This window comes from Xylaria bambusicola, assembly GCF_022495145.1.
Source record: "Xylaria bambusicola strain CBS 139988 unplaced genomic scaffold F5B22scaffold_82, whole genome shotgun sequence".
NCBI classification, from domain to species: Eukaryota; Fungi; Ascomycota; class Sordariomycetes; order Xylariales; family Xylariaceae; genus Xylaria; species Xylaria bambusicola.
Window position 1 is genome coordinate 39,911 of NW_025953635.1, and position 16,387 is coordinate 56,297.

Sequence of the window (16,387 nt, forward strand, 5' to 3'; positions counted from 1 at the left end):
TAGTTAGCCCTGCCTAAGAGGGTTCGCAGAGCGAGGAGGGGGCGACAAGGCATGAAGCAACATTGGAAGGGCGGCATGCAAACGACTTGCTCTACCAAAATACCGGGAGCGAACGCGCTGGTCATTTATCCTTGCAGTAGTTATAGATGGTGTAGAGGGCCGGTACAAGTAAGCTGAAGAGTTACGACACGCCTTTTCTACACCCTGGGCCGAGTCAGAGTGGCTTGCTTTTTCCGATTGGGCAGCAACTTGATTGGTGAAGCAGCTTCTATCTTTTTGTGGAATCCGCTGCGTCAAACGAAATGTCCAATCAGCCAGGTACCGCAACGTACCAGATCAGAATGTACATCTCATGCTCGAACCCCCGGGTCGCGTGCTTCAAGTGCTGAATACCTACGTTGCATAAACCTCGTTCCTGCGCTTCAATGTGCAAAGGCGGTCTTGCGGCAATTCAGATTGATGCCCAACTGGCGATGGCATGGAAACAGTAGGAACAAGGGGAAGAGAGGATCCCCGTAGATCCAAGCCCCCAGGCAGTAGTGTGCCTACTCTGTGTGTACTCGGTACTGTGGATAGGTAAAGGGTAAAGCTTGGGTTCCCGGCTATTAAGTCCCCGACGAGGACCCAGCTGCGTGGGAGAAGGCTGAGGCAATCCTAGTCGTTTGGAGACATACATATACATAGCACATAGTAGACAAGCCAACCCAAGCAGGGGTGCCGACTAGGGATGGCAATGAGATTGAGGGTTCTTGTACCTGACCGTGGGGACTGTTGTGTCATATAGTTGCGCTAGCGTAGTTGATGAGGAAGGCTGATCCAAGATAACTACGTAATTGTTCTATTAATTGGGCATCCGTACCCTAGATTAATAGACGATGACCGGTCTGGCCATGAACTGTGGGCTGTGCGTGGTTTCCTGGACTTGAGCAATCACGGGTTTCAATGAGCTGTTCTGTACATACAGGCATCAGAACGAAATACTCCTCAGACGCCATCGCTAGCGCTACAACCCAACCTTTGTTGCCCAGGGACGATGCTAACTCGCCAAGGCCAGGGGGTTGGTTGGCCTTCATGGTCAACCACCACTCTGGGCCATCGTTCTAATGAAGCCCTACCAAACATCTCCTTATCCCTGTCTTCTAAGCAGCTCCTTGAGACGACCATGAGAGAGCATAACGTTTGAATAATTTTAATTGCCAAAATTAGCTCGCGAGAGCGCAAACAGTCTCTTCTGTTGCTTCCGTCTATGATGCTTTTTCCCTTTTCCCTCATTACCTCTAAAGTCAGGCTTGGGTATCCTCAAACTCCATTCGTACAGCCATACGCCTCCACTCTATGTTTCAACCCATGTCCTTGCTCGATGCTTTGTCCTTTGCATAGCTGCGTCTATCATTCGCCAGTTCCCAATGTCTGACATGCTCCAACACCCCTAGCCCGCCATCTCTGTGGCCCTGCTGAGTCCCAATGCCCCAAAAACTGAGTAAAATGATACATTGGCAAAAAAGTACAATCCGGAACGGGGGGTAGATCGCCACCCACGATGCCACGCCGGCACCCACAACTCCTGATGCCTGAAAACTTTTGTAGCGGTGTAATGGCAACCGACAGTCTCCAGTCCGACGATGAGTGGCGGCCTAGCTAAGTCTACACAGACCATTACACGCCTGGTGAAACGCCTATCAATGTATATAGTGCTACAATGATTAATCCCTGCTATTCGTCTGCCACCTGTAAACCGTGATTTATTGTTGTCCGAGGTTAGGCAGACCCCACATCCTATCGAGACCCATGATGAGAAGAATGGCCGACCCCAGACGGGTTAGAGACAGATGAGCTGGCTTCGTTGCGACTATTCTCGTATACGTCGAGGCATTGCCCAAGGACTGAGTAACCAGTTAATATCTTGTAGATCAAGTTAAGAAAGGAGATTCATCTTAAGGGACCTACTATCAATTATGTGTTCTTCCCACACGCCACACTCGTAGTCAACCAAACCGTGTCGCTCGATACCGTTGCATAGTCGTATAATATCCTGGCCCATCTTCCGTAGATACTCTTCGCCGACCAGACTTTGACCTCTTTGCAGGGCTTGGCCCGATTCAACCATGTCTCTCTGCTTCTGCAATAGTGAAAGCCAGGCGTGGTTAAAATCTCGCCAGAGTTTGACTCGGTCTTGGTAGAGAGATTCGTCATCTCCAGTAAGGCCTAGAGTCAGCTATTAGTCGTAGAAAGGTAGACTGGGGGGTACCAACGCGAACCTAATTCTACCACTTTGGATAGAAGCCACTCCGAAACCCCTAGCAGCGATTCTGCGGCCGTTTGTAGCACACCGTTTTGAATGCCCGTGAACACTTCCCTTAGGGCACCTTGGTATTGCTCGTAGGCCTGACCCATGGCCGTTTCAGCTGCAGCTGTAGGTGCATTTGCGGTAGTGGCGTATTCCTGGTCCTCGACCACCTGCTCAGACGCCCCTGCCTGTGCCATTCCGCTCATTGATGGCATGTTACCACCATAAGTCTGTTGAAGCATCCGCTGATCCGCAGGGTTCTGTTGATATACGCCCGATGTGCTTGAGGATCCCGTCTGCGATTGTAGGCTGGCTGCCGTAGCTGCGTTGGTAGGCTCGCTCGGGAAATATGGACCGGCAACATCTGACGGCATCATCTGCAAACCTGCAGCTTGCCGTGACGGGAACTGTTGACTTGTATCATAAACGGTGCTCTGTGTACCAGCTGGCGATACGTTATATAGCATAGATGTATTATATGTGCTATAGCCTTGCGTTTGCCTGCTGTCTTGTGTATAATCGGTCGGGTACGCTATTGTATTTTGTGGTATTGAATGGGAGAATGCTGCCGCAGGCTCCTGGTAGTACCCGCTGTACGACGTCGTGGCGGCCATACTTCGAGAGCCTGGAGGGTCAGCTTGAACAGGGGCAGGCCGATACCTATCTAAACCCCCAGTACCATACGACCTACGCGATGCATTGGGATCGTGAAGAGTATGTCTTGGGTTGGAAGAACTAGCGGCCTGTTCCTGCCTACGACGTCGAGCGTTATCATCCATGCCCTGGAAAATGATGTTTGAAATTGGTTGGAACGGTGATCCCAGCCGATGCGTCCCCGGCAACGGAGGTGGCTGGGCGTAAAGGGCAGCCAGTTTGCCTTGCGCTGGCCGCGTCGAGAATCGACCGGCCCACAACCTCTCTAGTGAGAGAGCACTTAGGAGGATGGCGGTAGATGAGAGAGCGGCTTGAGACTCGTGAGGAAGCGGTGTAGTCGATAGTGAGAAGAAAGTTAGGGGTTGCAGGGAGGGGTTCCTGTACTGAGGAATGAAGTCTCGAGGTACGCCAAAGGAGCCAGAACGGGAATCGCTGGCTGAAAGAACTGACCCGCAAGATTGAACGACGGATGAGCGAGTAGATGGGGTAATAATGTATGGTGTTTCGGATGTGATGGGACGACGCGGGAGTGCGAAATTGCGTTGGAGGGGAAGGGTTGCGAAAACGAAAGCTGGAGCTTGATAGGCCTCGAGAGGGAAGGCCAAAGGAACCGTATCAAGGTTTGGATGCAAAGCACACCCAATTATATGTGAGTGCCGTGCAAGAAGGTGCCGAGCGGTATGCCTCGGCTGTCTCTGTCGTATAATGAATGAATGACGACGACAACAGCACCAGCCCAACAAGAACGAAACAACAACACGATGCCGATAGCAGCGACAACAATAACACGGCGCAAGCCGTCAGGTATCAATCGCGCCTGTCGATTTACACGCGCTAAACTCCCTAACCCTGCCGCGAAAAGGCTGATGCGATATGATGGGCTTGCTCAACGGTTGCAGCCAAAGATTGCCGGGAAGACCCTGCCAGCACCACAATGACTGGCTAAGCCAACCAACGATGACCCTGCTTTTTGCGATGGAGTGGTAAGCCGCCCTATTATAGGTCGAACAAAGATCGAAGAATGTTCAACATATAAGTGATACGAACTTGCTGCAATTCGACAGCCGAATCAATTATTGGTCGGGCGTATCTGGCGTCTTTTGTCGCAAACTTGATAGTTCACACCTTATAAGCCACGACGATGTCGTTCCCAATGTATCGAAAGCGTCGATATATAACAAATAGAGTTGGGTTGGCGAGTGAGTGAGAGAGCGAGCGAGAGAGAGAGATTGCAGGTCAAAGGTTTGTTTGTATAAGCTTTGACACAACGTTCGAAGGGCAAGGTATTATAAGAAAACTCGACTTAGCACTTGCTGCTTTTCGTACTGTAACCATGAGGAGCAGCAAACGCGGACGGCACCTGGTCTAAGTAAGGCAGGGCACCTGGAGATATAATAAGAAACAGGGCGGGTAGCATACGGAAGATTTTCACGATTGGGGGATATTAGCACACGCTTCATAAGTACCTTCTACCTGGGCCTGACGATTGGCATTATCAGGCACGTTCTAAGAAGCAGGGTTAGAGAAACGGCGAGCTAGTCTCAGCTGTGGAGAAGGGAAAGCCTTGAAGAATGCTCTCTATGCTCGCACGAACCCTCTCTCTTACCTAGATGACCTACCTACGAGCTGGAGCTGGAGCCGGAGCTGGAGCTGAAGCTTACGGCGAGTTGCCTGACTTGACTGACAGCACGGAGCATGGAGCATGGAGCAAGTGTACTTAGCAACAGCAGTACTGATACTACCACCTACATAGTAGAGTAGAAGTAGACACAGGCGGGCACCGGTAGGTGGGTGACTTCGGTACCAGTCACGTAGCACCAGGCACAGAGCGCGGGAAACAAGGGTCCCGAGGGAGCATGGGAAATTATGGAAGGGGTGGACCGACAGTATGAGCATTGGACAGCAAGCAAGGCAAGCAAAGCAAGGCCTCGACGATGACAGAAGACGGTAGTGTAGGTAGCGTATCAAGGCATTTGGCATCGGCACCAACGCCTTGGCCGAGCAGCATCGTGGTGCAGACCAGGGCCTGAGATGGGGCTTGCTGCTAACGAGCTTGCTAACTACCCTAGGTGGGACAATGTTGCAGGTCATTTATTTCGAGGAGATCTGCGTGAGTGTCCACACAATACCTAAACAATGAGGCGTGTAATGGGATGACGGGATGACGCCGGGGCGTGCGTGTATTGTGGCTGGCGTACCAGTACTAGTAGCATGTACCGCGCGGTACGTACGGGCAGAGTACGGGCTAGGATCCTTGACACGCTCATGTCATGATATTATAGTCGGTCGCTCCATATATATCGCAAGAGGGCTGACATTGGGATGGCCAGGTTAGTGGGTAGTATACCTCCCTACCTACATGAATGTATACTGTATGGGGGGTTGAGGCAGGGGTTTGTAGAGTAGGCGACCTGGGCAGCCGAATAGATCCTCAGATGGTACTGTAAGCGCACATAGCAGATAATAGCAATAGTGATGATGATAATAATGATCATGATATTGATCAAAATTAGGGACGATAGCTAGGTAGAGATGATTGTAAAGAAAAAGCATGGGGAATGCTACGTGGGTGTATATGCTACTACCTACCTACTAAGTACCTAATTACCTGGGAACCTTATAAAACCAGCTATGCTACCTACCTATCAATGCACTAACATCTTGTTGAGTACATAAGGTAATAAGAAGATATAGGTCAACAGTGTTACCGGTAGCCTTGACATTGGCATTGGGTGTATAGGTAATAAGTTAATATATATAACTGATGGTACCAAAGGTAATCGTGATAAAACAAGGCTTAACAATGGTTATAATATCTGTATTTTACTCCATGTATGAAGTAAGTTGCGTGGTTCAATCATTGATGTTACCCTTGTATTTATTGGTAGATACAGTACCCAGCTACCGAGTAGACGGTACCTCATTTCTAGCGACACTTCTACGAAGGAAGAGGTATCTGCTACCCATATGTAGCCACAGTCCAAGGTACAGTACGTCAGGTACGGGCAGAGGTAACAATGGACAGTACCACAGCAGTTATGAGTGAGGCTCGCTAGATGCAGGTGCAGGTGCAGATGCAGCTAGTGTAGTCCGCTTTGCCGTACAAGAGATCGATTTGATGGGCAAGTCCTGGTGCAGATCTACCTACATACATACCTACCTAGGTAGTACATACCTACTTACTTAGAGGTACCTAGAGATAGGTAGGCAGTGTCGTAGTTCCATGGGTGGGCTTCCGTGGAACAACATATTGATGTGACGACAAACGACAACCCTACCAGCGTGAAGCTAATGTCGAGTCTTCTTCGCTCAGCCCTAGAGAGGGCGAGAGAAGCATTCTAGAAATCTCCAAGGTTGCTCGCTCAGTCCCTCGCTTGCGCCTTTGCTGCTGCTGGCACGTTGCGACGCTGCTACGCTGCTACGCTGATGCATTGATCATTGATGCGTGCGTGAGAGAGCGTTGGCGGGCTTCTCCCCCCCCTCCCTTCATCCCCCGGCTGGTTTACAGTTATAGCGTAGCGTGTTCAACGTCAAACGCAAATGCTCTCGGCAGACTGTGGAGGTCCGGGTTGTACATTGGTAAATAGTAATACAACCCAGTGACACAGGACCAATTTCCTTTTTTTTTCTTCTGTGCGCAGAACAATGTCTCGTGTGGCTGCTAATATTGCATATTAATGCGCAAACAGAGCGAGCATACTATTTATTACCTTGGAGTTGGTAGCTGGGGCAGGCTGACATGACAGTACGCCAGCTGGAGCGGGCATTAAAGGTTGTCTCAGGCAGGCCTGTTCTCTTGTGTTACCGGGACCTCTGCTTGTTTGGTATTTGATCTGGCCTGTCAAGACCATTGTTTCGTCGAGAGGCATTGGCCCATTGCAGCCCATTGCAAGTGAGTCTCTGATGGTGGTGAACGCCGCTGTGTTTGAAGATCCATGGATGCGGTGCTTGATAGTGGCAGGCTGTGCTCCACGTAAACACGGTACGTGCGCAAGCAGCATTGTATCATCCAGCAATGTTACCTATAGCGCTGGTGCATGCATGCATGCTGCCTGTCGCCTGTATACATGCGGTAGGAATACGCGGCGGGCTATGTTCGTTGTTGACAACGCCATGGTCTGCGTCCCAAGGTCTGCAGTCTAGAAAGACTCGAGGAGCCTTTGCCGGTTCGTTTACCTAGCTCACCCTCGTCATCGCCTCAACCCCCACCCTCGCCTCGTCTCGCCTCTTGCTTGCATCTTGCACATTGTAGGTATACCCGATGCTATGGGTGTGATTGACATTGGAATCAGCTTATTTCCTTGGTAGGAAAGTATTAGCTCATACCACTTAAGCTTTTGGGCATATTTTCCACCTTGGTCACCCCTGATGTGGCGTGTACGGCATACACTCCATAGGTTATAGCTATACCATCACATTAGATTCATATATAATGAGTGGGTAGCTATGTACCGGTAGGTAGGAATGTAGCGTGGTTATGTTGCATTAAACCCTTGGGACGAAGCTATCTACCTAGGTAGATAGTATGTGGGTTAGACTCAGTGGATAAGCGCCTTACCATACCTGACCAGATCTGATATGATATGCTTGCCTGTACCATGCAACAGGCAAGCCGACCTGGGTATCCAGACAGTTATACTACGTACACCCACCTATACACAGACACTCACGCGACTGTGAGCTGTATCTGCTATAGGTATGTCATATGTGAATACCGATATATTAACCTGATGGCGTGCGGAACACATCAACGAGCACATGCTATGATTCACCCAGAGCACTCGTTTGGGCTAAACTACCACTACCACTCTTCCAGCAACAAGCTTCACTTACAAGCTTTTTATTTTGGTGACTTGAGAGAAATTGTGGGTTACAATGCCTACCTACCTACCTGGGCAGCTCAACCTGGATAAGAAGGATGGTCAGCAACATCTCGTATAGGTATCCAGCTAGCCGGGCCTCAGATTGCTGCAAACTCATACAAAGTACTTGCCTATATCGCTAGGTCAACCTAGGTAGGTAGGTAGATATTCTATCAGAGTCCACCATCGTCGCATTGCCGCATACTTACATACGGGCTCCCTACTTGGTAGGTTGAGTTCGCTGGATGAAACGACGCGTCTCTTGCTACTCGTTAGCGCCTCATTCGACGTCCTCCACCTCGGAGACCAACAATTTCAATTTCGGCTGAGTCCGGCGCCCTCGGTTCCCCATCGCACGTAAGCAGCAAATTTGGGCAAACTTGTCTCCTGCTTCATCAAACAGGCACAAGGCGCGGTATGGAATGGAAGGCAGCTACACGTAATTCGCCAATGATCATTTCCTCGACGTTCTTGCGACTAGTACTAGTCTCGTTCGCCTCACTGTTAGTCGTCACTCAGATCTCCACCAGCTGAATGAGTACCTGTGCAAGTAAAGTGTCTAATCCCTCCTCCCCTCCCTCCTTCACAAGAGAAAAAAAAACGAAAAAAAAAACGAAAAACACAAAAAAACAAAAACGAGATACAGCCCAACCTGGCTGGGACAATCAAGTAAGTACTCGCTCTATGTATTCTGGTCTGGCGTCGAAAAGGAGCTGATGTAACTGTAGGTAGCAACTACGACAATTACATGTATGTAGAGAGTATGAAGACTCCCCGAATAGCCAGTGTCTGCCAGTGGTAGTCAAACCCGAGAACGGACTGAAACAAACTAAGCCGCTCTGGGCCGGCGCTATGTCATAGTCGATCCTAGAGCTTCTGATCTAGCCATACTGAATGATGCATCAAATTTTCGTCGACCATCAACATCATGCCATTATTTCAACCTAGTTTGCCTGAGCACGACACCTGATCAGTGCCCAGATAGCTGGCTTCATCCTAGGATGGATATCGAAAATATACACCTGGAGTGGCTAGGAAGTTCTTGCGCATGATCTGATCATGAGAACACAAAGCCTTCTATTTTGCATCGGGAAAAACATAACAAATTTGAGTCTTGTGGGCCCTATTTTCTGTGAGCTTGTAATGAATAGTGAGGTTTTCGTCTGAAAATTGGGTATACGAGGAGCAGCCTGTGGCCGTGCCAGCCGTCATCCGAGAGACCCCAATATGGTCACTGGCGAGACTGGCTCCGCTTCCAAGTTGCTGGGGATAAATGCGATCAGATACTCGTCAAGTAGCTTTTGAAGTTTCTCGTTGGCAGATGCAACAGCCGGTACTCACCTCTCCAACAAGGTCAGGATTTCGGGACTACACCAATAATTTGCCCATGACCCCAGCGCATCTGCCTTCGCCGCCGATTAGTGGTTCTAACCAGTTTCTAGAAGCCGCATGACAGGGAGCTATACTAAATGCTTGACCCCTGCAGACCGTTATGCAGGGATGGTAACAGAATGGCTGTTTTGCCTGTGCCAGAAACCACATGATTCTGAAGGGCATTCAACCTCGGGAAGGGTTATATCTCCTTGGGTAGTTCCTACTGGCGGTGGCCGATCAAGAGTAGGCACTCTCTTGAGCTTGGCAGAAGTTACACCTTATTTGTATGCATTTTGACCGTCTTCTTTCATACTCTATGCATGATCAAGTGATTACTAGTTACCACTGGTCTCGGCAGCAACTACTTGGTGCTCAACGCCACCGACGATGTGAGGGGTCCATGCAGATTAGCATCATGGCCCTCCCATGAGTGATGTTTAAAGAATCTAAAAAAGGCTAACTACCAAAGCTTTTTCCCCATGAAACAATGTGCGCTAGCTACTGACAACAAGTGGCGTCATCAACTCTGTCTAGCATGGATGTTTAATCATCTGCTGTTTGGCATCTCAAGCCCGAGATCAGCAGGATATCGACGTGAGTGACATCAACCTTTTTTTTTTTTTTTTTTTCCAATAAGTAGCACTACTTGGCAGATGCGAGGGTACGTACCTGCCAAGGATCATAGCAAAACGATCTTATGCCGCATTCTATTACTTGTTCCTGCGTCGTATCTGTTACCTGGTGCTCGGATGCAATGCAACCCCCCAGGGTGACAGGCGCAACAAAGTAAACTGGGAATGAACAGCAGGATTGGTCGATTGGTTCTCGATGTTTCAAGCTCTGTTCAGCCTTGTCCGGAACAGACATGATGCGGACAATAACAAAACAATTAGCGCAGGTATGATTTAAGATTGCAGATCTCAGAAATGAGGCTGCATGACATTCCTCGTTTTCTCGTGGCAATGGCGTATGAGCGGCGGCCACACCATTCTCTTGCTAGTCCAGCATTAGCTTAGAAGCCATCTACGAGACTACGACGTAGTAATTTCAGGGGACAGCGCGCTTAGTCTCCACCCGCGCTCACTTAGATTGATTTCACCATCTGTGCAACGGCATTTCTACCGGCAACGGACTGAGCTACAACCTACAACGTACACTAGATCAGTAAGTATATGTGTGAAGTAAGTAGTACGCCATCATACGTGCCGCCTGACGGCGCCAGCCTAGTTGTCAAGATCGAACGAGTTTAGAGGCATCTGGGCTGACCTGAGTATGCCCTGAATAGCGGAACATATATGTAGCTAGGTTAGGGCATACATACACATAAAAATGTCCATGGCCATACTAATATATCGAAGTTGCCAATTCTCGACTACCCAAGACTATCCAAGACCACCGTAGCTGGGGAAGATGGAACTTACGATTCAGATTCCAAGTAGAGAATGTGAATCCCTAATCAGAACCCGTATTAAGCACAGGATGGTTCATCAGTTGACGAGCGCGCTTGGACATTAGGCCGGAATAGGAAGTCTTCGAGAATCTTTTCCTTCACAGCCACGTGTCGCATACCCAGCCTGAACTGGGTCCAGCCTTTCTGAGGGTTTACCTATCTATCCATATTATACACCACTCTACCTCCTTAAACCAGGCGTGTCCCTGCTGCCGAAGTGTCAGACGGCAATTAGCCGGATACCTGAACGACGCGGCATTGTCCAACCGGTCATCTATTACCAATCGGCCGTTGACGTCTCTTGATCCCACTTATTAGGTAAGCCCATACGCTCTATGTATATACATATGGAGTAGGTAATAGGATAGGTACCCTCTCGCATTGACAAGTGATAAGCCCCCAGTCAAAGGAAGAGAAAACACAGCAAAAAATTAGGAAAAAAAGATCCTACTTATAGCCCATGTTCCGGCAGTCCCGATTCCATCCCAAGCTACTTGCTACAGTCACTCGTGCACGATGAACTGAGCACCAGCTAATGCAGCGCAACACAACGCAAGCTACCTAATGTATGTAACCTCAGGACGTATGTGGTATGCACACATACCTACACTAAGGTGTAGGTGCAGGTTTCAGCAGAAGTTCCCCCGTGTCGCATGAAGAATCTGCTGTTCCTGGCTACACAATCTGAAATGAAACGTCTGAGCTGCTACACGATCTAGCTAAATAAGCAATTCGCATGTGCACCAATGCTACCATCCATTCATCCATTCATCCGCCATCTTACATGCCCTATGGGTAGTGCTCCCTCCGGGGGTTTTTCGGGCACTAGGCCATGCGGAATTACCAAGCAACTGTCTATCCCACACGCATCGTAACCTGGAAGTACCTTAACAGGAGGCAAGTAAGCCAGTAAGTAGGTAAACAATACCTATTTAAGAAAATACCTACATAGGTAATCGGTAAGTTGTGGTGGTGTACACTACACACATATACGTACATACATACGCACGTACATAATGCGAACAACTGCTACTACCCAAGGGTCCGAGCGAAAGTTAAAGATCAGGTTTGTGCAACAAACCTTTCTACAGACGTAAATATCAAGTCACTGGCTTCTATTCTTCGTCCTAGCGTTCTTTCTTTACTTGCTTGTCCATAGTGTAGCGGTAGTAAGTATGAAATAAACAAGGCGTGTAATTAGTATTGATAGGTATTATGCCTGAGACCTATAATATGAGGTCCCATTGGACAGTAAAACCCTCACATAAGTATACTTATTTACGCAGGAGCACAGTATGGCATACTATTTATCGCTTCTTGTACATATACGCCTGGGGATGATGTTACATATGGGCACAGTGGAAATTGTCGTGCTTTGTTTTCTTCCTCCGGAATTACTTGCGCCTTACCCTTTCCCTCTCAGCCTAGGTAGATATCTGGGACGGTAGGATGTCGCATCGGAGATCGCTCGTCAGATTGTACTAGCATGGCTCAATTGTGTCATGATTGCTCTTACGATTTGGGCCCCCGTGAGCGGTTTACCTACTGGGTCCCGGTCAGTACCGGGCAATCGCGTCATTACCCACATGCGTTGACGCTGGGGAAGATGTCGGACTACAAACTCGAGAGAGCTAAGCTGTAATTGACCTTGGTAAAGCGCCTAGCTATCCAAGTAAAGTACCTGAAACGTGACGGCCGCTCTATCTCGGGATGACTCGCCTCGCAATCGCCTAGTGGAGGCCCACGAGGTCGCCAAGACGGCCACCTCCACAGACTAGGCAGGCATTAGGTGGCATGGCCGAGTTTTATGGTGTATGGGCTCGTGATTCACCCTTTACCATGCTTGAAAATGAACCGATTTCAGCAGAAAGCTCATCAAACTGTGCTTAAAAGAGCATTGGATAAAGATTTTCGCTCTAGTTCAAGGTGCTAATCACCTGGGGCGGGGACGCCGATACAGGCTAGGAAGCTGAGCAACGCGGCCGATTGCTTCATGATTACTGGAAACTGGCACAAGCCAGAATCTGTCACGAACACAACTCGGTCGTTTCGGCTTCGTAATGACTGTGCCTGGTATAGGGACACCTCGTGCAAAGTGTTTGATGGTCTTCGAATAGCCCAGACATGATAAGAGGTACATTAATACAATTTTGTACATTTGGATCATCTCACAGGATGCGGTTTGAGATGCTCTAGAGTTGATCGGTCCACGTGTCCTGGAATGTTGACAACGAGGAGGATAGGAGCCAAAGCACACATACACGGAGAGCCCAGTCCCTTGGCTGATTCCCAGCACAGAAATAAACGATGACAGCCGTTCTATCGCTTGACCCATGTAGGACTCTTTCTTGCTTTGAGATGACCTGCCTTCTTCCTTTCCACGCTTCTTGGATCTCGGGTAATACAACCGGCTAAAAACAAGTGTCAAAGTCTGGCTTCGTGTGTTAATCTCGGTGTGGACTGATGTGGTCTTACCTCGTCTAAGTGGCGTCTTCAACGGTGGTTCTTGGACAACGAGTGCTTTGGCAATGGCCATAGCCAACGCTTCTGCCTGCCCAGTGGAACCACCACCATCTACCAATGCCCAGACGTTGTACTTGTCTTGTCTGTCTGTAGTTTTTAATCCCCAGAGAGCACTCTCGCGATCATGAATTCGGCCAAACGCCTCGTTCATAGGCTTGCCATTGATCAAAACTTCACCAGTCCCCTCAACAAGCCAAGCTCGTGCAACCGAAGTCTTCCGCTTCCCTACGCCATGTGATCTACCAAATTTGTCCACCGGCATCGGTTTGGGACGGTTGAGAAAGATATTAATATCTCGCCGGAACGGTCGGAGACCGGTTTTTACTTCTTCGGGCATCAGCTCTGGGTGTATCTGATTTAATCTCTTCGCTAGACCGAGGCAAGCTGCGTAATCCCTTGCCTTGACATGCTCGCCAAGTGCTATCCGGTATTGTTCCTTCGTCTTCCAAGCTACTCGTTCAACCTGACTCGGGTGTAGCATTGGTAGGCGTGCATATTTGCGGGCAAGATCTTGCACATGGACAAAGCTGTCGTTGAATTGAGGGTGACGCGAGAAGTAGGAAGGCGAAACAGGCATGGGGCGCGCATATGTAGCTATGACCTCCTGATTCTTTGTGTCTAGTGCATCGAGCGCACTCATGAGGGCCGAATCATCTTGTTGGCGAGAGGCCGAAGTCGCAATAGCTCGCTTCGTTATGGCGGTGTCCGCTGGCTGTGTAGAGCTGAGTGACGGCCATTGTTTCGGAGCCGATACAGCAGAGGTCCTCAAACAGCGTATACCGTAACGCAGGGAAGCCATAATCGCTATCTTGTCATGACCAGCTATGTTTTAGTGTCGGAGAGCCGAGGGCTGTGAGCAGCAGGCCGGCGGTACAGCTCCCAGTGTTCGTGATGCGCTCTGAAGTTTTCCTTGAGAACGTGCAATCTGATTGGGGCCAAGTCGGTTGCGAGTGGAGCCTCGCCTACCAAGCCAGACTCTTCAGACTCTTCGGGTATCAGCCTCGCAATTAAGATACGCCGAAGTGCCGAAAGCGCCAAGGCCAGGGGTCGGAAGGCCACCTGGAAGGGCACCTGGACGGGCTGCTAGCCCAGTTAGGGTAAAGGTGGGCAGGTACATTGCTGTTGCCCCGCCTCCCCAAGAAATTTCAAAATGAAAGCGAAAAAAACTACAGTGGCTCAGGGAGTGGCCACAACTGCACCTTCTCTCATCTTCTCTTCCCCTCCCAACTTTTCCCAGCACCAGGCTTCACAGTCAACCATGGCGCCTTTCGGAAAGATCTTCACCAGGGAGGTAAGCAGCGGCAGCAAGAATAGCATTCCTTTGTATTTTGTTTGCTGCGAATTGCTGCTCTATTGATGCGAGTGAGCTGACAGCAAGCTCTGCCCTACAGCTCAACCCCCGCACCACCGCCATCCTCGCGGTTGCGAAGGCTAATGGCCTCGAACTCGAGGTCGTCGAGGTCGATCCCGCAAAGCCCTCTGATGAGCTCCTGAAGGCCAACAAGCTCGGCAAGGTCCCTACCTTCATCGGCAGCGATGGCTACGTTCTCTCCGAGACTATTGCCATCAACATCTACAGTAAGGACGACTCCTGTTTCATGTCTCTACTGCACCTCGCCCCAGCTTCCCTCAGCACCTGATGTGATGACCTAGACCATTTTTCTAACAGTTATCCCTGACTGAATCATGTTTTGTTGATATCGTTCTACTTTCTGATCCCATGTGCTTGTCTCACCTCGAAACTTAATTGCTCAAGTCTAGAAGTTGCAGCTGCTAACGTGAACTCCAGTCACTTCTCAGAATGAGAAGACCACCCTTCTCGGCAAGACCAAGCAGGAGTAAGTTCATCAAACCATTTCCAGCCTAAGCGGCACCCACTAATATGGTCTAAAGCTATGCCTCAATTCTGAAGTGGATGTCGTTCTTCAACAGCGAGCTCCTTCCCAACTTGGGTGCTTGGTACCGCCCTCTCTTGGGCCTGGACCCCTACAACAAGAAGAACATCGATGAAGCTATTAAGGCCTCGAGCAAGGCTCTCTCTATCGTCGAGGAGCACCTTCTCCACAACACGTTCCTCGTTGGCGAGCGTCTCACACTCGCTGATCTCTTTGCTACTAGCATCGTCTCGCGTGGCTTCCAGTTTTTCTTCGACAAGGACTGGCGCGCTGAGAATCCTAACATCACTCGATGGTATGGAACTGTCTACAACCAGCCCATCTACCTCGACGTTTCTAAGCCTTTGGAATTCCTCGACAAGCCCAAGCTAGTCAACATCCCCCCCAAGAAGGCCGAGCAGCCCAAGGCTAAGAAGGCCGAGCAAGCTAAAGCCCAGCCTAAAGCCGCCCCAGCTGCAGCAGCAGCGGAGGAGGAGCCTGCTCCCGCTCCCAAGCCCAAGCACCCCATTGACCTTCTCCCCAGATCAGAGTACCCTCTCGATGAGTGGAAACGATTCTACTCCAACAACCCTCCTGCTGAGGCTATGGAGTACTTCTGGAAGACTGTTCCTTTCACCGATTACTCTATCTGGCAGGTAGACTACAAATACAATGACGAGCTAAGGCTGGTCTTCATGTCCAACAACCTGATTGGTGGTTTTAACAACCGTCTAGAGGCTTCCCGCAAGTACCTGTTTGGCGCAGCCAACGTTTATGGCGAGAACCACGATTCGGTTATCTCGGGTGCCTTCGTTATCCGAGGTGACGAATATCTACCCGTATTTGATGTCGCTCCCGACTATGAGAGTTACGACTTCAAGAAGCTAGACCCCAACAACCCCGAGGATCGGGCTATTGTTGAGTCACGATGGAAGATGGACAAGCCTGTCACCGTTGGTGACAAAGAATACAAGTATGCTGACGGAAAGGTCTTCAAATAATCGATGACTCAGCCTAGGTGACATGATTACGCGTTGATGAATTTATGTCCAATGGGTATGGAAAAGGGATGGATGAAACGGGAGGGGAGTGATGGATGATGACCTATCGCTGTCTAGCTATACCTCTGTGAATGAAAAAATAGTAAAACTTGTGATACCAAGCCACCGCTGCCCCTTTCGTTTTGCGCTCCGCGTGACCCTGTGACAGCACTGAGCCTGGCATAAAACTCAGTACTCGAGCTAATATACACATCTTCAGCACAGATAGTTGCAATGTTGTGCTAATCTATATCGATGGGTTGTTTAGATTAGCTTGCTTAGAGGGGAGTTCATCGCAGGTATTCGATTATTAGACCTGAGCT

At 49.5% G+C, this 16,387-nt stretch overlaps 4 protein-coding genes across 4 annotated transcripts; 1 reads left to right on the top strand and 3 right to left on the bottom strand.

The window, feature by feature from the left end:
- Positions 1–1,595: 1,595 nt before the first annotated feature.
- On the bottom strand, positions 1,596–3,360 carry F5B22DRAFT_552259 (uncharacterized protein). Its single transcript, XM_047972974.1, has 3 exons — positions 2,259–3,360; positions 1,948–2,205; positions 1,596–1,883 (listed from the first exon to the last, which is right to left on the bottom strand). The coding sequence occupies exons 1-3, from the start codon at positions 3,064–3,066 to the stop codon at positions 1,777–1,779; spliced, it is 1,173 nt and encodes a 390-aa protein (XP_047825243.1). The 5' UTR covers positions 3,067–3,360; the 3' UTR covers positions 1,596–1,776.
- An 851-nt stretch (positions 3,361–4,211) lies between these two features.
- On the bottom strand, positions 4,212–5,162 carry F5B22DRAFT_552251 (uncharacterized protein). Its single transcript, XM_047972973.1, has one exon. It carries the CDS (start codon positions 5,030–5,032, stop codon positions 4,544–4,546), a length of 489 nt encoding a protein of 162 aa, XP_047825244.1. The 5' UTR covers positions 5,033–5,162; the 3' UTR covers positions 4,212–4,543.
- Positions 5,163–11,817: 6,655 nt separating this feature from the next.
- F5B22DRAFT_629421 (uncharacterized protein) lies at positions 11,818–14,309 on the bottom strand. Its single transcript, XM_047976477.1, has one exon. The coding sequence runs from the start codon at positions 13,947–13,949 to the stop codon at positions 12,561–12,563; it is 1,389 nt and encodes a 462-aa protein (XP_047825245.1). The 5' UTR covers positions 13,950–14,309; the 3' UTR covers positions 11,818–12,560.
- F5B22DRAFT_629423 (uncharacterized protein) lies at positions 14,310–16,200 on the top strand. The gene is made up of 4 exons (XM_047976478.1): positions 14,310–14,441; positions 14,542–14,728; positions 14,940–14,988; positions 15,044–16,200. Exons 1-4 carry the CDS (start codon positions 14,409–14,411, stop codon positions 16,023–16,025), a joined length of 1,251 nt encoding a protein of 416 aa, XP_047825246.1. The 5' UTR covers positions 14,310–14,408; the 3' UTR covers positions 16,026–16,200.
- The last annotated feature ends 187 nt before the right edge of the window (positions 16,201–16,387 follow it).